The following is a 21,694-nucleotide window of genomic DNA, read 5'->3' on the forward strand; positions in this document are numbered from 1 at the left end:
TTTTTGTCTTTTTCGTTGGTTTGAACAGCTGCGTTGGACCGCCCGGCAGAGTTTTCCTAATATTTTTTTGTGCTCTTGTTCCTGAAGCCGACCCTTTTCTTGTTCATGGCTTCTTTTTAACACACGTATCTGAACGGAACATTCATCCATGTTTGCCCTCACATTCGGTATACATCCTCCATGAGAACAAGCTATTCAAGTTAATTATATTGCAAATTAAGAAGAAGAAAAAAAAGACAAATTACATTCTGTACGTTCCTTTTTAGGTCTGAAAAAATATGTGTCTTAAAGGCTTGTCAAAGTTTAGAAGAAAAGCATTTCTGTTAAAAAATCCAAGATTAAAAAATCATTAAGACATTGGTATTTTTTCTTCTTCTTCTGATAAAGGGTACTAAGAAAAAATATTACAAATATACTACAATTCGACCAAAAAGATGTCATTGTGAACATGCTGCTACTGAGCATGGAACGCCACTGATATCTGTTTGGTTCCTGGTATCAGTGTACCTCCACGCCCCTTGTTACTCCCCCGCCCAGCCCCTCATTAATAACAATCCTATAAAAAAGGTAAAATCTAGCGTTAGTGGCAAATTCTTAATCTTCACAGTAAATTGTTAACAAAGTGAGCTCTGCCGCAGTCATCTGTCAAACGGCATCAGTCAATTGGACCCTGAAAAATAAGCTTGACGCAGTTCTGATCTCCGGAGAGCTGGGTCGCGCAGAAGGGGCAGGCAGCGTGGAACGCGTGAGTACCGTGCGGCAGTGGGATTTGGGACCAGTATTTGGCAGACTTCTCCGAGCACACGTGCCCGCAAGGGGTGAAAGCATAAGTCGGGGGACCGGCGTCGACATAAAAGCCGGCCTCGCAGCCAAGCCAGAGAGGCACGTAGGGACCAACGGTTCGGCACATGGGACACTCACGCTCGTTTGCTTCCGTGTCGCTGCGGTGCCCCCAGTTATGGTAGCCGTGGACGTGGCCGCAGCTGAGGTAAGCCCAGGGCTGTTTTTCTTCCACCACTTCTTTGCGGTTGATGCTGGGAAAGGCCAGAGTGTTCAGCCCGACGGGGCACTGGGGCCGCGCGGCATTGATCTCCTGCCGCAGGGCCTCGATGTGTTTCTGAGTGGGCGTGTGGAACAAGCCATCTGCCGTTCTCCACAGGAGCGTGGCTCCGCACAGGTCGATGAGAGAGCCATCTTGCAGGACATTGGTTTCGTTTTCTACCTTAAAGAGGTAAGCAGGAAGTATTAGATTTGACGGCCAATTCAGTCGGAAGTCGCCATTCCACCCTACCTTGCCCTGACCAAAGCAATAGATCTGCCAAGATGCCCTCCCTCTCATCATCTGCCTAAGGTAATAGAATCAGCAAGGCTGACAGATGGCCATCTAGCCTCTTCTTAAAAACCTCCAGGGAAGGAGAGCTTACCACCTCCCGAGGAAGCTTGTTCCACTGAGGAACCGCTCCAACTGTTAGAAAGTTCTTCCTCATGTTTAGACGGAAACTCTTTTGATTTAATTTCAACCTGCTGGTTCTGGTCCGACCTTCTGGGGCAGCAGAAAACAACTCGGCACCATCCTCTATGGAACAGCCCTTCAAGTACTTAAAGATGGTTATCATATCACCTCACAGTCATCTCCTCTCCACACTACTCCTTCAACCTTTCCTCATAGGACTTGGTCTATGAGACCATTAGTGTTTGACTCGCATTTTTCCTGGGGGGTGTTGTGGTTCTTTGGGGACCCCTTTTACCCCAACCTTTTTCTGGCAATAGGATTTGAGTCACGTCTGTTCGTGCGTGACGTGTTTCCCGCGCTTTCGTTGGTTCCTCCCACTTCCTACCTGCTTTCTGCTGACTGGACCGTGACTGTGGAAAACCCACACCCTGGGCTCACTTTCCCAACTCAGCAACGACGAATTTTTATCCCTTGCATTGGCATATTTTCAGTATTTTTTAAACTTAAGTTAACGGAGGGAGGGAGACAACCAGTAAGAACACATCACTGTTTACTCAGGAGACAGAGAAGGGCAAAAAATACAAGTGAGCATTTTGCTCTTATGTTTGCTGGAAACGGAAGGCCTTTATGAAGAACAAAGACCTTAAGGGCAAACCTTCAGATTAATTAGTACAGACAAGATGCTGTAATCGGGAACTGTATAATTTTATCACAGGATGTATATTTTATGTTTTATGCTGGCCTTTGGCTGTAATAAAATAAAATGTTTAAAAACAAGTGAGCATTAAAAAGGTAACGGTAGTCCCCTATGCAAGTACCTGGTCATTCCTGACTCATGGGGTGACGTCACATCCCGACGTTTACTAGGGAGACTAGGCTTACGGGGTGGTTTACCATTGCCTTACCCAGTCGGCTACACTTTACCCTCAGCAATCTGGGTACTCATTTGACCGACCTCGGAGGGATGGAAGGCTGAGTCAGCCTTGAGCCAGCTACCTGAAACCGACTTCCGTCAGGATCGAGCTCAGCTCATGAGCAGAGCTTGGACTGCTGTAATGCAGCTGACCACTCTGCCGCGGGGCTCTCACAAGTGAGCATTCGGAGGTGAAAATTAGCTGATGCTCATCTTTGCACCCAATTCAGTGCATTAGGCCAGAATGTCTTCACGTTGCATGCATTTCGTGTTCAAAACTAAGCTTTGCTGAAATGTCACACTCTTCCGCAAACGATTCGTCAACAAGTTCGGGTTCAAATGAAGCCAAATGGTCAAACTCCAGACATCACTGGACCCATCAATCACAGAAACCTGAAGATGGTGGGGAAAAAAGCAACGCAGCGTTCTCTGCCTGTGTCCAAGGAGCAACTCTGATTTTTTGGTTCAAGGTAGGCTTTGTTTTCCTTTTATGGATGTCGAAAGGGAAGGGGTATTAAGTCGCTATTGCCCAGCCTGTGACAAACTGAAAAGCCAACCACTGAGAGCCCAGCCAACGCTTTTGTCCTCTTTTGGAAAAAGGCTAATTTACAAAGAACTCCCCAACTTACTAGCTTGCCTCTTTGCTGAGCGGATCTTGTTTCCCGGAGAGTGTATACATCGCCACAGACTGAAATTTCCCGCCAGACTCCAGGTTTGGACTCTTCAGTAAATCCCCCTCTTGGATGCATGACTAGAACGCCATTGGTCGTTAATCCATCCATGTGCCCGTCAGGATTCTTCCACTTAGCTGCTTTTTCCTAGATGCAATACCATAGCAAAATAAAATAAAATAAAGCCCCACACCTAAAATAACAGCATCATAATGTTGGAAAATTCAGAGAGGGATAACACAACGTATAAATTATGGGACTTCCTGCCCCAGGATGTGGTGATGGCTACCAACTTGGAAGGCTTGTGGAGAGTGGACATGGAGTAGAAGGCTATTCATGGCTACTAGTAAAAATGGACATTGAAAAAAGCTGATAGGAAGAAAGTAGATTTCTTTGAAATGTGGTGTTGGAGGAGAGTGTTACGGATTCCGTGGACTGCCAAAAAAACCAAATCAGTGGGTTCTAGATCAAATCAAGCTTGAACTGACCCTAGAAGCTAAAATGACTAAACTGAGGCTGTCGTACTTTGGTCACATTATGAGAAGACAAGAGTCACTGGAAAAGACAGTCATGCTAGGAAAAGTTGAGGGCAGCAGGAAAAGAGGAAGACCCAACAAGAGATGGATTGACTCAATAAAGGAAGCCATGGCCCTTAATTTGCAAGATCTGAGCAAGGCTGTCAAAGATAGGACATTTTGGAGGACACTGATTCATAGGGTCGCCATGTGTCGGAAGCGACTTGACGGCACTTAACACACACACAGTAAAAATGGATACTAGTCAAGATGCATACCTATTATCTCCAGGATCAGAAGAGCATGCCGAATATACTGGGTGCTGTGGAACACAGGTAGGACAATGCTACTACAGCTGTCTTGTTTGTGGGCTTCCTAGAGGCACCTGGTTGGCCACTGTGTGAACAGACTGCAGGACGATGGGCCGCGTTATGATCCAGCATGGCTGTTCTTTTGTTCAACCTCCAAACCACACAAGTTCATTTTCCAAAGAAAGAGTGGCTCTTGCTTGCTACGCTATTTAGTAAGGTCGGGGAATGGGAACCTGGGAGGGTGTGTGATGTCACCGATGTCTCTATGTTACTCCGGGGCATAACCCAGAAGTGACAATGGGTAGTTCTAGGAATCGCTGGATTACCAAAGAGTTTATGGCAATTCCTAGAGCTACCTGCCAGTAGAGATTTTTTTTCCTTTATTTTTCTCCCGCCCCTGCTCAGAGTGGTGGCAGGCAACGGAGAAGATCCGAGGGAGGCCTACCACCATAACAACCCTATGTGTGTGTTAAGTGCCATCAAGTCGCTTCCGACTCATGGTGACCCTACTAATCAGCAAAGCATTTCATAAAATAGCTCAGAGCAAGGCATCTGATCACAACAACCACTTAAGGGAATGAACCTGTCTGTATCCCCCATGAACTTATCGGGGTAACAACGGAATTTGGCCTCCACAGACCACTGAACTCCAGAGCTGGAATCGGTCACAGATTGGTCACAAAGGCTGCTGTGTGCAGGCCTATAGCTACAAGGGCATATAGGGGTAACTGCCCCCTCAAAAATTTGCTGGTTCCTGGTTTGTTTTTTGAAAGAGTCTAGCTCTTTTTGTTGCATAGACACAAAGGGAAATGAGCAAGCAGGTTTTTGTCTGGGAAAGAATGGGAGAGGCGAAGTGGCCAAGAGGCTGGGAGTGAGTCAGTTCACTCCTCTCCAGGCAAACGCATCCATCTCTGCTCTGCTCTTCCTCTTTTGGTCTCTGGCCTCTTTGTTTCTTTTTCTTGTCTTTAAGGTCCGCAGTGACAAGTGAGAATGGTTGGGCAGAAGACTGGAGGGAGACCGATACTTAGGGTTGCCAGGTCCCTCCTCGCCACCGGCAGGAGATTTTTGGGGCGGACCCTGAGGAGGACGGGGTTTGGGGAGGGACTTCAATGCCTTAGAGTCCAATGGCCAAAGCGGCCATTTTCTCCAAGGGTCTGGTTCAGTATAAGGCAGCTTCATGTCTTGTACTTGGGACGGGCAGCGGCTCTCCAGGGGCTCAGGCAGAGGTTTACACATCATTTACTACCCTGATCCTTTTAAATGGAGGTGCCAGGGATTGAACTTGGGACCTTCTGCATGCCAGAGGCTCTACCACTGAGCCACAGCACCTCCCCTAGAGATATGGGTTCTTCTAAAACATCTATGTGTGCCCACTTATGGTAACTACGGGACATGTAAATTGGAGGTGGTGAGGGGCAATAATCTGACACTAAGAAAACAAATTAACCATGCTGGATGAGACCAAGACCGATCAAGTCCAGCAGTCTGTTCACACAGAGGCACAACCTAGAGTGCCTCTAGGAAGCTCACAAATAAGACAACTGCAGCAGCATTATCCTGCCTGTGTTCCACAGCACCTAATATAATAGGCATGCTCCTCTGATCCTGGAGAGAATAGGCATGCATCATGACTAGTATCCCTTTTGTCCAGTAGCCATGGATAGCCAAGCGTGGTGTAGTGGTTAAGTGCGGTGGTTTGGAGTGGTGGGGTCAGATCTGGAGAACCGGGTTTGATTCCCCACTCCTCCTTGTTAGCGGCAGAGGCTAATCTGGTGAACTGGATTTGTTTCCCCACTCCTACACACAAAGCCAGCTGGGTGACCTTGGGAAAGTTACAGCTGTTAGAGCTCTCTCAGCCCCACCTACCCCACAGGGTGTCTGTTGTGGGGAGGGGAAGGGAAGGGGACTGTAAGCTGGTTTGAGTCTCCCTTAAGTGATAGAGAAAGTCAGCATATAAAGACCAACTCTTCTTCTTCTTCCTCCATGAACATGTCCATTCCCGTCTTAAAGCCTACCAAGTTGGCAGCCATCACCACATCCTGGGGCAGAGAGTTCCAAAATTTAACTATGTGCTGTATGAAGAGCACCTCAGTTATAGCTTACATTTGTGTGTGTGTGTTGCCATCAAGTCGCTTCATGGCGACCCTATGAATGAAAGTCCTCCAAAATGTCCTATCTTTGACAGCCTTGCTCAGATCTTGCAAATTGAAGGCTGTGGCTTCCTTTATTGAGTCAAACCATCTCTTGTTGGGTCTTCCTCTTTTCCTGCTGCCCTCAACTTTTCCTAGCATGACTGTCTTTTCCAGTAACTCTTGTCATCTCATGACGTGATCAAAATACGATAGCCCCAGTGTAGTCATTTTAGCTTCTAGGGTCAGTTCAGGCTTGATTTGATCTATAACCCACTGATTTGTTTTTTGGCAGTTCACGGAATCCGTAACACTCTCCTCCAACACCACATTTCAAAGGAATCTATTTTCTTCCTATCAGCTTTCTTCACTGTCCAGTTTTCACACCCATACATAGTAATAGGGAATACGATGGCATGAATTAATCTAGTCTTGGTGGCCAGTGACACATCCTTACACTTCAAAATCTTTTCTAGCTCCTTCATGGCTGCCCTTCCCAGTCTCAATCTCCTTCTGATTTCTTGGCTGCAGTCTCCCTTTTGGTTGATGGTGGAGCCAAGGAATAGAAAGTCTTGAACAATTTCAATTTCCTCATTGTCAACCTTAAAGTTGTGTAATTCTCCTGTAGTCATTACTTTTGTTTTCTTGATGTTCAGCTGTAGTCCTGCTTTCGCACTTTCTCTTTTAACTTTCAGCAGTAGTCGTTTCAAATCTTCACTATTATAGCTTACATTTAGGTATATAGTATATCTCAGCTGTAGTATACCATAGTATAGTAAGCTACAGTATACTATAGCTAAATGTAAGCTATAGTATAGCTTATATTTAGGTAAAGGTAAAGGTCCCCTGTGCAAGCATTGGGTCATTCCTGACCCATGGGGTGACGTCACATCCCGGCGTTTACTAGGCAGACTATGTTTACGGGGTGGTTTGCCAGTGCCTTCCCCAGTCATCTTCCCTTTACCCCCAGCAAGCTGGGTACTCATTTTACCATCCTCGGAAAGATGGAAGGCTGAGTCAACCTTGAGCTGGCTACCTGAAACTGACTCCCATCAGGATCAAACTCAGGTTGTGAGCAGAGCTTCTGACTATAGTACTGCAGTTTACCAATCTGCGCCACGGGGCTTAAATTTAGTATACAGTTAATTTCCTTATTTTGTAGCCTCCCATTCGTTTCTACCACAGATCCTTCTCACATTAAACACAAAAGCCCCCTGAAAAAACAAATACACCAGATTGAACACAGGCAAGCAGCTGTCACCTTGGGACACATAATTCTGTGAAGCAGCCCTCTGTCATATGTCACGCATTCGCACATATAGCTCCCCAGCTCGCTCTGAACGCGTTGCGCACTTACCCCGAGAAATATGTTTTTCGAGGAGTCAAATCCTGCTGCGAAGATTCTGGCCGTATATGGCGCATTCCTATCACAGACAATTCGGCATGCAAACCTGGAGATCGTGCTTTGGGTGATCTGCGTTTCGTCGCTGTTCTGGCTGCCGGAAATCGTATCTGTCACGACAAAGTCTATCGGGCTCTCTGTTGATCTGCCAACCTGAAAGCATGAAAAATATGCCTCTTAGGGAAAGTTCTTACGCCCTGTGAAGAAACTCCTTCAAAATTAGCCAAACAAGGAAAATGTTTAACATTACTGATGCAGGCTAGGTTCAAGATCTATGGGTAATTTAAATATTCAGGTTAGGCAATTATTTACAAAGCTTTTACACCTGCAACAGCGGACACATCCCACGCAATCTGCCGTTCTTTGCCTACACGGAGAAAATCAGTGCATGCCACCTCTAGTCTAAAGTGGAAATCTCTTAAGCAGCACTTACAAATTACCGGTAGCTCACCGCACATGGAGCAGGGAGGGGGAATTAACACGAGTGAGCCTGCAGGCTTGTTCACCTCCGTGGCATTTTTTGACGTTCCTTGAACCAAGCTGAGGTCCTTTGTAACATCCTTAAAAGAACAACCACCATGTCCCCTGCCTTCTTTGCTCAAAGTAAAATCTTGCCTTGCGGCCCTCAACCTTCATTATCCCTGCAGCTCACTTGAATCTTTCCAGTTTGTCATTCTACCTCTGCAACTGTTTCGCAGAGAGAATCGCTGAACTCCAAACCCAAGAGAGAGTAAGGCCTAGGGCTTCTGATCATCTACCTTTCCTAGGGCGCAAATCCACATCTGTGCTAGAAGAAGAGTTGGTTTTTATATGTTGACTTTCTCTACCACTTAAGGGAGACTTAAACCGCCCTACAATCACCTTCCCTCCCCTGCCCACAACAGACACCCTGTGAGGTAGGTGGGGGCTGAGAGAGCTCTAAGAGAGCTGTGACTAGCCCAAGGTCACCCAGCTGGCTTCGTGTGGAGGAGTGGGGAAACAAATCCAGTTCACCAGATTAGCCTCCGCTGCTCATGTAGAGGGGTGGGGAATCAAACCCGGTTCTCCAGGTCAAAGTCCACCGCTCCAAAGCATCGCTCTGAACCACCACGCTACGCTGGCTCGCAAATAGATGGAGAAGCATACATATTGTTCACAAGCCTAGCGCGAGTAGTTCTGGAAGCTGGAAATGTAAAAACATCATCCATGAAGCATGTGAGTGTGGAGGAGGAGAACCTTGGGATTGTCATCAGAACTGCCGCTTTGTTAACGTTGCTCTGTCTCATACCTGTGTGTGTGTTTATGTTTGCGTGTTATGCACTCAAGTCGCTTCCAACTTATGGTGACCCTGTGAATTAATGACCCGCAAAATGTCCTGTAGTTAGCATCCTTGCTCAGGTCTCGCGAACAGAAGACTGTGGCTTCCTGGACTGAGTCAAGACTCGCATCTCATGTTGGGTCTTCTTCTTTTCCTGTTCACCAGATTAGCCTCCGCCGCTCACATGGAGGAGTGGGGAATCAAACCCAGTTCTCCAGGTCCGAGTATGCCTGCTAGCACCCAGCCACATGTTGCTTCTTTCCTGTATTAACTCATAACCTTTTGTCATTATGGGGTTTTTATTTCATGAGCCAGTTTCATCAGACAGTACCCGTTTAGCTCATTATCTAAAATCATCTGAGGGATAACTAAAAAAGCATATAAATCCAAGGGGGTGGATTCCTCCGTGACCCTTCCCCAGAGTGGGAAACTTTGGATACCAATTCTTTGCCCAGTCAGACTGCATGCACAAAAACTGTTCCTCGCCTCAAGCGGAGATTATTCCAAGTTTTCGCCCTCACTTTCCATTACCTAGGTGTGTTGTATGACTGCACACCTTTGCCTGCACACATCTGCCTGAGACAGGAGTGGGTACTACCAAGCAAATCATCTTGGTCTACCTTTGCTCTAACTGGTATTTCCCTTGGCTAAGGCTGCAAGATTCTGAAGTGTAAGGATCTGTCACTGGCCACCAAGATTAAGTTAATTCATGCCATCGTATTCCCTATTACTATTTATGGGTAATTCATGCTAGGAAAAATTGAGGGCAGCAGGAAAAGAGGAAGACCCAACAAGAGATGGATTGACTCAATAAAGGAAGCCACAGCCTTCAATTTGCAAGATCTGAGCAAGGCTGTCAAAGATAGGACATTTTGGAGGACACTGATTCATAGGGTCGCCATGAGTCGGAAGCGACTTGACGGCACTTAACACACACACATTTATGGGTGTGAAAGCTGGACAATGAAGAAAGCTGATAGGACAAAAGTAGATTCCTTTGAAATGTGGTGTTGGAGGAGAGTGTGACGGATACCATGGACCGCCAAAAAGAAAAAAACAAATCAGTGGGTTCTAGATCAAATCAAGCCTGAACTGACCCTAGAATCTAGAATGACTAAACGGAGGTACTTTGGTCACTTTATGAGAAGACAAGAGTCACTGGGAAAGACAGTCATGCTAGGAAAAGTTGAGGACAGCAGGAAAAGAGGAAGACCCAACAAGAGATGGATTGACCCAATAAAGGAAGCCACAGCCCTCAATTTGCAAGATCTGAGCAAGGCTGTCAAAGATAGGACATTTTGGAGGACTTTGATTCATAGGGTTGCCATGAGTTAGAAGCGACTTGAGGGCACTTAACACACACAAGGCTGCATCACCAAGGACAAAACCTATATTCTAAAACAGTAGCGAGTTCCAGTAGTTAGGTATGAGCTATTCAAAGCATTACTCACATCACGTTGAGAAATGAATGAAGAAATGTATTTGACTAGACAACTGCTTCAAATGAATGTACGATTATGTCCTTTACATTAATTTATGAGGGACTCTCTATGTGTGGAAGACGAGGGATATTCATTTTTCAAATAAATAAAAATAGGCAAAAGTTGCATGAAGTTCAAGCAGTAGCATGTACAAGAGAGCCAGCGTGGCATAGCGGTTAAGAGCGGCGGACTCTAATTTGGAGAACCGGGTTCGATTCCCCACTCCTCCACATGAAACCTGCTGGGTGATCTTGAGCTAGTCACAGCTCTGTTAGAGCCTCACCTACCTCACAAGGTGTCTGTTGTGGGGAGAGGAAGAGAAGGAGATTATAAGCCGGTTTGATCCTCCTTTAAAAAGGTTGAGAAAATCGGCATATAAAAACCAACTCTTCTTCTTCTCCATCACCCCCACCCACCCCGAATAGATGCTCTTACATTGCAATTTCACTTCCCTAAAGGTTACAAAAGTATGTATTTTTCCGAATCCGAGCATTTGAAAAGCATCGCCTCCACAAAATTAGCACTGAAAAGGTCCTGGATTACTTTTAAGACTGACATTCTAGCCAGGTGCAATACGGCACCATCGTGACCTTTAATAAATGTTAAGAAAGGATTAAAAAAAAAAAAAACAGTGAGAGAGATATCCACAATATGGCCACACAAAATATTCAAGGATCCAGCCATCTGTGAAATATTTTCCTTCTGAATAATATGACTCGGCACCCGGGTGCAGGGAGAAGTCAAAGTTGCATGTAAAGGTTCTCTTATAAAAGCAGCCACACCAGTGCAGGTTATTGCATAAACCCTATTATCCGTTTTGTTCAGCTGGGAGAAAGATCATGATGGCCAGAGAGTGGAACAAATAGATGGCAGGCGCTGAGCTCCTGTTACCGCTTTTAACTTTTACTCAATGATATATACGTTCCTCCTGCCCTTGAAGAAACAAATCTTTATCTCTGGGAGCTGTGCCAACAGCAGCTGACCCAATATTGTGAGTTTCCTGGAGAGCAAGGAAATCAAGAAGCTTGAGGCTCTGGATTCTGTGTGTAGTGTAGTGGTTAAGTGTAGCGTGGTGTAGTGGTTAAGAGCAGTGGTTTGGAAGCGGTGGACTCTGATCTGGAGAACTGGGTTTGACTCCGACCCATGAGCGGCGGAGGCTAATCTGGTGAACTGGATTTGTTTCCCCGCTCCTACACATGAAGCCAGCTGGGTGACCTTGAGCTAGTCACACTCTCTCAGCCTCACCTACCTCACAGGGTGTATGTTTCGGGGAAGGAAAGGTGGTTGTAAGCTGGTTTGATTCTTCCTTACGCGGTAGAGAAAGTCGGCATATAAAAACCAACTCTTTTTCTTCCCGGCCACAACTACCAAGAGCCTGACTGAAAGTCTCTTGGGGCTACTGTCAACGCATTTTGCAAACTTTCCTCCCACGTCTTGAACATCACTTTGTATTTTCAGTAGAAGCTGGCATTCTTTAAAAGCCCAAGTCTGTACAGAATTCCAACCTCCTTACTGCAGGACTCCTGCATCTATATTGTGGATACCTGTGAGCAGCCCCGGAGGCTCCTAAGCCTCTCATATTGGCGATGCCAAGAAGGTGCAAATCTGGCCTGTGTGCAGTTCTGGAGGCCTCGCTTCAAAAAGGACGTGGACAGAATGGAGCGGGTGCAGAGGAGAGCGGCGAGGATGATCAGGGGCCTGGAGACCAAGCCCTATGAGGAAAGGCTGAGGGAGTTGGGAATGTTCAGTCTGGAGGTTGAGGGTGGGCATGATTGCTCTCTTTAAGTATTTGAAGGGCTGTCATTTAGAGGAGGGCAGGGGCTAGGACTCACAATAATGGCTTTAAATTGCAGGCGGAGAGGTACCGGCTAGGTATCAGGGAAAACGTTTTTTACAGTAAGAGTTGTTCAACAGTGGAATCGGCTGACTAGGGAGGTGGTGAGCTCCCCCTCACTGGCAGTCTTTAAGCAGAGGATGGGCAAACACTTGTCAGGGATGCTTTAGGCTGATCCTGCATTGAGCAGGGGGTTGGACTAGATGGCCTCTATGGCCCCTTCCATCCCTATGGTTCTAATGATCCTACAACCATGGCTGGACATGAGGCAGCATAAGAACCAAAGAAAAGCCATTCTGGATCAGACCAAGGTCCATCAAGTCCAACAGTCTCTTCATACAGTGGCCACCCAGGTGCCTCTAGGAAGCCCACAAACAAGACGAATGCAGCAGCATTCTCCTGCCTGTGTTCCAAAGCACCTAGTATTATAGGCTTGCTCCTCTGATACTGTAGAGAATAGGTATGCATCATGACTAGTAGCCATTTTGACTAGTAGCCATGGATAGCCCTCTCCTCCATGAATCTGTCTACTCCCCTCTTCAAGCCTTCTGTAAGCTCTTGACCCAAAGAACCAGAAATCACCACAGAGACACTTAGAATCCAAGCAGATGGCTTTTACTGGTCAAATAGGCAATACAGTGCATTGAGAATAAGATGACAGCTATGAGTGACTTGCTCGTTAGTTGGCAATATAAAGCTTGAAAACGGCGGGAGATTACAAAGCACACAAAGCATAAACAGAGCACACTTTCCCAGGAGTAGCGTTCCCAGGCTTTGGTATGTGGAGCCGTCCTTGAAGTCTGGACGGTTCAGCAGAGGAACAGAGGCAACATAGAAACCGAGATAACAGCCTGAAATCCTGCTCCCCTTAAGGCCCCCTCCCATCCTGCAAGGGGGCTGGCCTGTCTGGGTAGGCAAAGTGAAAGGCGTTGACGAGTTTGGGAGCGGAGACATCTCGTGCGCGAACCCATTCGTCATAGGCAGGGGGGAAGTGTTTCCAGCGGACCAAGTATTGCAAGACCCCACGGTGAATACGGGAGTCTAGGATTTTGGAGACCTCGAAATGTTCTTCCCCCACCACCATTATGGGCTGTTCAGGAGGCAGTTCTGGATGCCATTGCTGAGAAGCAAAATGGGGTTTCAGGAGGCTGATGTGGAAAACGGGGTGCACACGCCTTAAGGTTTTTGGGAGAGATAGTTCCACCGTGACAGGATTTATGATGCGAGTGATGGGGAATGGGCCAATGTACTTAGCATTGAGCTTATGGCACGGACGGGTGGAACGCAGGTTTTTAGTGGATAGGTATACCAGGTTACCCACTTGTAGATCTCCACCGGGGGACCGATGTTTATCAGCCTGTGCTTTGTATTTGCGCTTGGCTCGGTCAAGGTTGCTAATCAGCCAGGGCCATGTGGTGCAGAGGGTGTGTGCCCAAGAGGCAATGTCGGTATCCCCCTCCCCCTCCAAATCTTCTACTGGGGTGATAGGACCGAAGTCCTGTCCATATATTGCATAAAACGGGCTGAAACCAGTGGACTGATGTACAGCATTATTGTAAGCATATTCTGCAAAAGGTAACAGTTCTACCCAGTTATCTTGGTGGTAATTGACATAACAGCGCAAATAACATTCAAGTACAGCATTAACACGTTCGGTTTGGCCATCCGTTTGGGGATGGTACGCACTAGATGATCCCTGCTCCACCCCCACCAATTTGAGAAAAGCTTTCCAAAACTTTGCAACAAAACTACTGCCGCGGTTGCAGATTATCATGCGCGGAAACGAATGTAATCTAAAGACATGTGACACGAAGAGGCGGGCCAATTTCTGAGCGGAGGGGATCCCCGCACACGGAACCAAATGTATTTGCTTAGAAAATAAGTCAGTGATAACCCATAAAACAGTTTTTCCCCCGCTGAGAGGGAGATCCGTCATAAAATCCATAGCAATTACTTCCCAGGGTTTGGAGGGTGTTTCAAGTGGTTGCAGTTGTCCTGGGGGCTTGCCTTGAGACCGCTTGACTGTGGCGCAAACAGGACAGCTGCGAATAAAAGAGTCAATATCAGAACGCATTCCCCCCCACCAAAATTGTCTGTGCAACAGGTGAAGGGTCTTTAGGAACCCAAAGTGTCCAGCGGTCTTTACTCCATGGGCCGAGTGTAAGACGTCTTTTCGGAGAGCTTTGGGTACATACAATTTCGAGTCTTTGTACCAAGAGCCTCCTTGTTCGATTACACCAGGAGGCAGGGTTTGATTAGAGTGTTCCATAAGGCAGTGTTCCCGAAGGGACTTTAAGAAAGAATCGGAGACGGGAACCCCCCCCCTTGTTTAAAGGGGCAGTAGGAGCAGTTAGGGGGGCTTACGTGCTGCAGTGCGCAGACTGCAGGCGGCTGGGCGGCCAGCTGGGTTGGAGGAGCTGGAGCGTCGGTCATCGTGGTTTTTCGTTGCGGAGGCAGCTGGGCAGCCGGTAAGGTTGGAGGAGTTTGCACGCTGGTGACTGTGTTGTCGCTGGGGCAGCGTTTGGGATCGAGTTTGTACAGCCAATACGGGTAGGGCTTCCCGTTGTGCGGGCGTAAATAAAGAGTCTGTTGGCCGATCGAGTTTCGTCGGGTATTGAGGCAATCGGGAGAGAGCGTCCGCGAGAACGTTTTGTTTTCCTGGAACATGCTTCAGGACAAAACGAAACTGAGCAAAGAATTCCGCCCAACGCTGTTGTTTCGCGGATAACTTATGGGTCCCTGTGAGGGCGGCTAGATTCTTGTGATCGGTCCAAACTTCGAAGGGAACTTTAGACCCTTCCAGGAATTGTCGCCATAGAGTAAGTGCATGGTGAACAGCTGAGGCTTCTTTCTCCCAAATGGGCCAGTTCAATTGGGAGTGCGCAAATTTTTTAGAGAAGTAAGCGCAGGGGTGAAGGAGACCATCCGGTCCTCTTTGCAGTAGGGGCCCCCCCATAGCTACGTCGGAGGCATCGACTTGCACAATGAACATTCGGTTAGGGTCTGGGTGCCATAGCACAGGTTCTGATGTGAAAAGGCGTTTGGGGGCTACAAAGGCGGTCTGGCATTATCTTAGTATCTTAGCGGAGGGCAATGTGGCAGAGTTCTCTTTACCTTTGGTTTTCAGAAGGTCGGTGATGGGCAGTGCTATTTGGGCGAAGTTAGGAATAAATCCGCGGTAGAAATTAGCAAAGCCCAGAAACTGTTGTACTTGCTTGCGGTTGGAGGGAGGTGTCCAATCGAGGACGGAACGGACTTTGGCCGGGTCCATGCTAAGGCCATGGTGGGAGATTATATATCCCAAGAAAGTTATTTTGCTCTGGTGAAATTCGCATTTAGACAGTTTTGCAAAGAGCTGGTGGTTGCGTAGGCGGTGTAGAACTTCTCGGACCAATGTGACGTGCTCGTCCATGGTTTTTGAATAAATAAGAATGTCGTCTAAATAAACCACCACCCCGCGGTATAGTAAATCATGAAGGATTTCGTTGATGAGTTGCATGAAGACCCCCGGGGCCCCTTTTAACCCGAAGGGCATCACAAGGAATTCAAACATTCCAAAGCAGCTAGAGAAGGCAGTGAGGGGTTCGTCCCCCTCGCAGATACGGACGCGGTAGTAGGCTTCTACTAGGTCCAATTTAGAGAAAATACGTCCCTCTTGCAGTTGTCCCAAAATATCTGAAATTAGTGGTATAGGATAGGCGTTGGCTTGAGTAACTGCATTGAGTTTTCTGAAGTCAATGCAGAGGCGTAGGTCGCCCTCCTTTTTTCAGATGAAAAACGCGGGGGCTGAGTTGGGAGCATTCGAGGGGCGAATGAACCCTCTGGCAAGGTTTTTGTCTAAAAAGTCCCGTAGTACAGTGCGCTCGGAAGTGCTCATAGGGTAGATTTTACTCTTGGTTAGTGTGCAGTCCTTCACCACTTCAATTGCACAGTCAGTGGTCTGGTGGGGGGGTAAGGCATCACATTCTTTAATGTTGAAGACATCCGCAAAGTCCTGGTATACAGGAGGGAGGGATGGCGGTGATGGGACATCGGAGATTAATGCTGGAGCGGGTGGAGATTGTAGCGCAACTTGTTGCCGGTGCTGGTCGCATTTGGGGTTGGCAAAGGAGATCGTGTTCGTCTCCCAGTCTATACTGGGACAATGACCTTTAATCCAGTTAATTCCCAGAACCACTTCAAATCAGATAGGGGCTATGGTAAAGTCTATTTGCTCCCAGTGGGAGCCAATTCCCATCGCCACCCCTTTGGTGCGATGATCAACTGGGCCCCCCTGGAAATGGCTCCCGTCCATTTGGGCAAATTGGACGGGGGCTGGTAAAGCCTCGGACTCGACTTTGAGTGCTGCAAATGTGGCTTCGTTTATGAGAGTGCGACTGCAACCGGAGTCAATGAGTGCCTTAACGGGTAGTTGGGGACCACCTTCATGGTGTTGTAAAATTGCGTCCACATAAACGGTGGTTTCTACTTCCTTTACTTTAGTGGGAGCATTCGGTTTAGCAGGAGAATCTGCAGCGGTCTGTGGAGACGCTCCACTCACCACAGACCGGAGCCGTTTTTTGACAAATCAAGGGGGGATTCCAGGTTTAAAGCCGGAGAATTCCATGGGTTCTCTTCATCAGAAGAGGGAAAGTTGTCCCCCAATGGGGCACTTGTAATCCGAGACCCGGCGGGGTCATTCGATGTAGGCAGGATGGCTGAGTCTCCAGCGTGAAGTGCAGAGGGTGTGGGTCTTCCCGGCGCTGCGCTGAGGGTGGCCACGGTGCCTCTGCGTTGTGGTCGTCCTCTGGCTCGGGTTGTCGTGCTGGGATGAAAGGGTTCAGGGCGGTATGGGCAGACTGCTGCAAAGTGGCCCATTTCCCCACAAATGAGGCAGGCACCTCTTTGAAATCGGGTTTCGCGATCCTGGGGTGGACGCGCAGGTTTTCGTGGATTGGGGGGTGGTGCCTTGGGCTGGGGCTTTTGGACGCTTTTCTCCTTGTGTTTTTGGCGGACAAGGGAAATAAAGCGTCGGCGGCTTTCCACCTCTTCGGCTAATAGAATCCAATCCTCAAGAGTTTCGGGATCACCCCGCATGTACGACCAGTTCAGAACGTCAGGGAGTAAGGCTTCCCTGAAATGGTGAATTAGGGTGGCTTCGGGCCAGCCCACAATCTTGCTTGCCAGTCTTTGAAATTCATCGGCAAATTCTCGAACTGGAGTAGAGCCTTGTCTTAGTTGTAACAGTTCCGCTTTGGCTCGTTCCCCCAAAAAGGGGTCCTCAAACCTCCTCCGTAGAGCAGTCATGAAATTGTTGAGGGAACGGATAGAGCGGGATCGGGTGTCGAATTGGAGGACCATCCAGTCGGCTGCTTTACCTGTCAAAAGGGAAGCCACATAGCGCACCCGGCTGTCCTCTGTAGGGAAAAACTGTCCTTGTTCTCGCATATAGCTGTCCACTTGATGCAAGAAACAGGGTAGGGTTTCAAGAGATCCATCGTACGTAGTTTTCAATTTGAGTTGTTTCCAAGGACCGGGCATAGGCTGACCCGGTTGCACGGGTGGGCCGGGTGCAGGTAAAACGGGACCTCCGGGAGGCGGAGGTGGCGCAGGTACATTAGCGGGTGGTTGGACTGGCACCCCCTGACCCGGTATTGGGACGGGCTGTGCCTGGGCTATCAGGGCTTGCTGTAACTGCCTGTTGTCCTAAAGCATACGTTCCATTAACTCTTGGAGCTGATCAACACGGTCGGATAGCTCTCGATTTTGGGCTCGTAAGAGGTGAACATCTTCTCTTGGGCCACCAGTACGATGAGGTTTACTTGTCCGAAAACTCGTGGCCCATTGAGAACTGTCCCCATATAGGTCCTCTTCCTCAGACTCTCCGGAGTCTTGGCGTCGGTCTGCAAGGCGGCGTGCGCGTTGGGTCGTGCGAGACGGGGCAAATACCAGGGAAAAAGACAGACCTAACGGATGGTCGCTCCTTACAGTGTCCTTGGGGCGACTGCCTGTCCGCGCCCGATCCGCAGCCAACTGTAACTCCTTATCCCTTGCGGCCTGAGCCTCGGCTGCCGCCTTAGCCGCTTCAGCAGCTTCTTTATCCGCGAGAACCTTTTCGTTTTCAAGTCTCAGGGCTGCAGCTGCGGTAACATGCGGTAAAAGTTCCGTTTCCAGGAGTGTGAGTATGGGGTCGGGTTCCCCGCCCAGCAATGGTTGTATTCGAACTGCAATCGCGGGTGCATCGGCCCCAAACGTCGAGGCCAAACGTTGGGCCAAGGTGGCTACCGGGGTATCCTTTGTACAATCTGCAAAGAGGAGAGCCGTATGGATAGCGACCCGCGTGGCTTCAGCTTGACAGCTGGCTGCATCGGGTATCAGGGAAAAACCTTCCGGCGCGGTTCCTGCCATGGCACCTTTTCCCAGGGCAACAGGACGCGTTAGGGCCGTGGATGGGAGAGTCTCCCGGGCAATAAGTTTGTCCAATAATCCGGTTAGTACTTGGAAGTCCTCAGTTGCCAGCCGGGCATCATCCAGCAACTGATCAAAATCTTGGAGGTCTAAACGAGTATTAGTATCCTCCGACGTTAACATCCAGAGAACTCTCACTAGAGATTGCCACTGTGTCTGTACCAGTCCCCTCAAGCGGCAAACCTCTAGGTTAGTCCTAAAGAGTTCAGTGACTATGTCCTGTAGAAGGGTAGGATCCTCAAATGAGGACTCCAGGGTTCCAAGAAGGAGTAGTCACGGTTCACTCGGAGAGCGATCTCCTAGCTCCCATCCGAGTGGCAGGCGAACCCTCCAGGGCTCCAACCTGGCTAGGGGATCGTTGAAGAAGGGTTGTAATTATGTTAGCTGTCATAATGTAAGCTCTTGACCCAAAGAACCAGAAATCACCACAGAGACACTTAGAATCCAAGCAGATGGCTTTTACTGGTCAAATAGGCAATACAGTGCATTGAGAATAAGATGACAGCTATGAGTGACTTGCTCGTTAGTTGGCAATATAAAGCTTGAAAACGGCGGGAGATTACAAAGCACACAAAGCATAAACAGAGCACACTTTCCCAGGAGTAGCGTTCCCAGGCTTTGGTATGTGGAGCCGTCCTTGAAGTCTGGACGGTTCAGCAGAGGAACAGAGGCAACATAGAAACCGAGATAACAGCCTGACACCTTCCAAGTTGGCAGCCATCCCCACATCCTGGGGCAAGGAGTGTCACAGCTTAACTAGGCATTGTGCGAAGAAATACTTCCTTTTATCTGTTTTGAATCTCTCACCCTCCAGCTTCAACAGATGACTCCACATTATGAGGGAGAAAAGCTTCTCCCTGTCCACTCTCTCCAAACCATGCATAATTTTATAGACCTCTACCATGTCTCCCCTTAACCGCCTTCTTTCCAAGCTAAACAGCCTAAGCATTTTAACCGCTCCTCATAGGGCAGTTGCTCTAGTCCCCTGATCATTCTGGTTGCTTTTTTTCTGCACCTTCTCAAACTCTGCAATATCCCTTTTTCAGGTGTGGTGACCAGAACTGTACACAGTATTCCAAGTGTGATCTCACCATAGATTTGTACAAGGGCAGTATGATAACAAAGGACAAGCAGGAGATTGGTAATGACAGAAGTCTGTTATATGTGCTTCAACAACACATAGTTGTGGCCAAAGATAGCACCACTGCATCCAATATATAAAAGGGGGAAAAGCTGAAATCCATATCCTGTATAAATAATGCAAAACCATTCCTACGTGAATGAAGATCTAAAACTGAATTAACCTACTTGTTTTTGGTGGTTCCTGGGAAAACCCAATAATCTATTTGTGTGTCTCTGAAACTCCATATATTTACCACTAAATTAACTTACTATTGAAAGAGATGGAGAAAACATTTATACCTGAACGAAAGGTGTCAATAATGCAGTCCCTGCTAGATCCCGCTGTGAGAGCTTTCGAAAGAGTAATAACGGGACAGCCTGGTCAAGAGGAGAAGCCTGAAGAGGAGAAGACTGAGAGGGGATATGATAACCATGTTCAAGTACTTGAAGGGCTGTCATATAGAGGAGGGTGCCGAGTTGTTTTCTGTTGCTCAAGGTCGGACCAGAACCAACGGGTTGAAATTAAATCAAAAGAGTGTCCGTCTAGACATTAGAAAGAATTTTCTAAAAGTTAGAGCGGTTCCTCAGTGGAACAGACTTCCATGGGAGGTAGTAAGCTCTCCTTTCCTGGAGGTTTTTAAGAAGAGGTTAGATGGCCATCTGTCAGCAATGCTGATTCTGTGACCTTAGGCAGATGATGAGAGGGAGGGCATCTTGGCCATCTTCTGGTCACTAGGGGTGTGGGGGGGAGGTAGTTGTGAATTTCCTGCATTGTGCAGGGGGTTGGACTTGATGGCCCTGGTGGTCCCTTCCAACTCTATGATTCTATGAGATTGTTTGCGGACGGTCCACAAAGTTGTCTTTGCTCTTCCGTCAACAACAAAACCTGGCGTTGAATTTCAAAAGCGTAACCGACTGAACAAAAAAGGGGATGTAATAGCTCAAAGTGGGGCAGACACTGTAGGGAGAAACCTGCATTCATTATTCAGAATGCCTGTAACATGAGGAATGCTTCAAATTTCCTACATGGAAAGCAGTCGCCTATTGGGGGGGGGAGTGCTCAAACTGAATGCAGGTTGTCACGTGTGATAACTGTGCGCAATTCCGCTGCACAGCACGAACATGAGCCAGTAAGCCAGTCGAACCACACTTCCGAGCATGCATAAATGGTGCAAAAGGGCCCATGTTGAAATCTATACGTGGAACTGCATGCCTTTTTGCTACACTGAAGCCACAAACTTCAGCAAACCAGAAAACGTGACTCTCATGCACAGAGCATACTGAATCTCGTGCGTGTAACAAGCTCTACAATCAAACGAACAACATCCAGGAATACACTAGATATCTAGGACACATGAACACATGAAGCTGCCTAAACCCGAATCAGACCCTTGGTCGATCAAAGACAGTACTGTCTACTCAGACCAGCAGCAGCTCTCCAGGGTCTCAGGCTGAGGTCTTTCACATTATCTACTTGCCTGGTCTCTTTACATGGAGATGCCGGGGATTGAACCTGGAACCTTCTGCAAGCCAAGCAGAGGTTCTACCGCTGAGCCACGGCCACTCCCCATGATTTCTCTGCACACAGCTATAGTGTCAGAGTGGACTACCCATTTAATTCAGCCATACACGCAGAGGACACGCTACTACAAAACACATTTCAGCAGCAGATTGCAGCCGCAGCTTTTAGGTAACATAAATGCACTTACCTGAAACATATCGGTATCTTTGTCATGGGTATACTCCACTATGACTGTCTGGTTTCTGGACAGTGTGTAAGAGATACTGTGCTGCCCTTTACAGCTGATGGCCTGGGGAATAAAACAGTTCCTGTTTTATTTCGGCAATGCATCAGTCAAAAGGAAAAAGCATTATTGTTACTACAGCATTTGCAAACGTTTCTACAAGCCCTGCTAAGTCCTCCCAGTGGACGCTTCAATTTGATTATTCCATTTTACAGCCAAGTGCCTAAGTGAAGGATAACTCCTATTTCAGTTACGCTAGAAACAGCTCGCACTAAAACCAAAACTTCTTTAAGTCTTTAAAGCGCCTCAAGACTCCGGTTTATTTTTGCTCCAATGTGCTAATGCACGTGGCCCCTCTGGAATTATTTGTTACA

At 47.8% G+C, this 21,694-nt stretch overlaps 1 protein-coding gene across 1 annotated transcript in view; it reads right to left on the minus strand.

Moving 5' to 3' along the window:
* Nucleotides 1–538: 538 nt before the first annotated feature.
* PELI2 (pellino E3 ubiquitin protein ligase family member 2) overlaps nucleotides 539–21,694 on the minus strand; it is a 107,667-nt gene continuing 86,511 nt past the window's right edge. The window contains exons 3-6 of the mRNA XM_056852164.1: nucleotides 21,285–21,386; nucleotides 7,350–7,547; nucleotides 2,996–3,184; nucleotides 539–1,222 (exon numbers count right to left, since the gene is read on the minus strand). Of these exons, the coding sequence (XP_056708142.1) occupies nucleotides 656–1,222; nucleotides 2,996–3,184; nucleotides 7,350–7,547; nucleotides 21,285–21,386 (1,056 nt within the window). The 3' untranslated portion in view covers nucleotides 539–655. The remainder of the gene's footprint in view (nucleotides 1,223–2,995; nucleotides 3,185–7,349; nucleotides 7,548–21,284; nucleotides 21,387–21,694) is intronic.

This window comes from Euleptes europaea, chromosome 6 (assembly GCF_029931775.1).
Source record: "Euleptes europaea isolate rEulEur1 chromosome 6, rEulEur1.hap1, whole genome shotgun sequence".
NCBI classification, from domain to species: Eukaryota; Metazoa; Chordata; class Lepidosauria; order Squamata; family Sphaerodactylidae; genus Euleptes; species Euleptes europaea.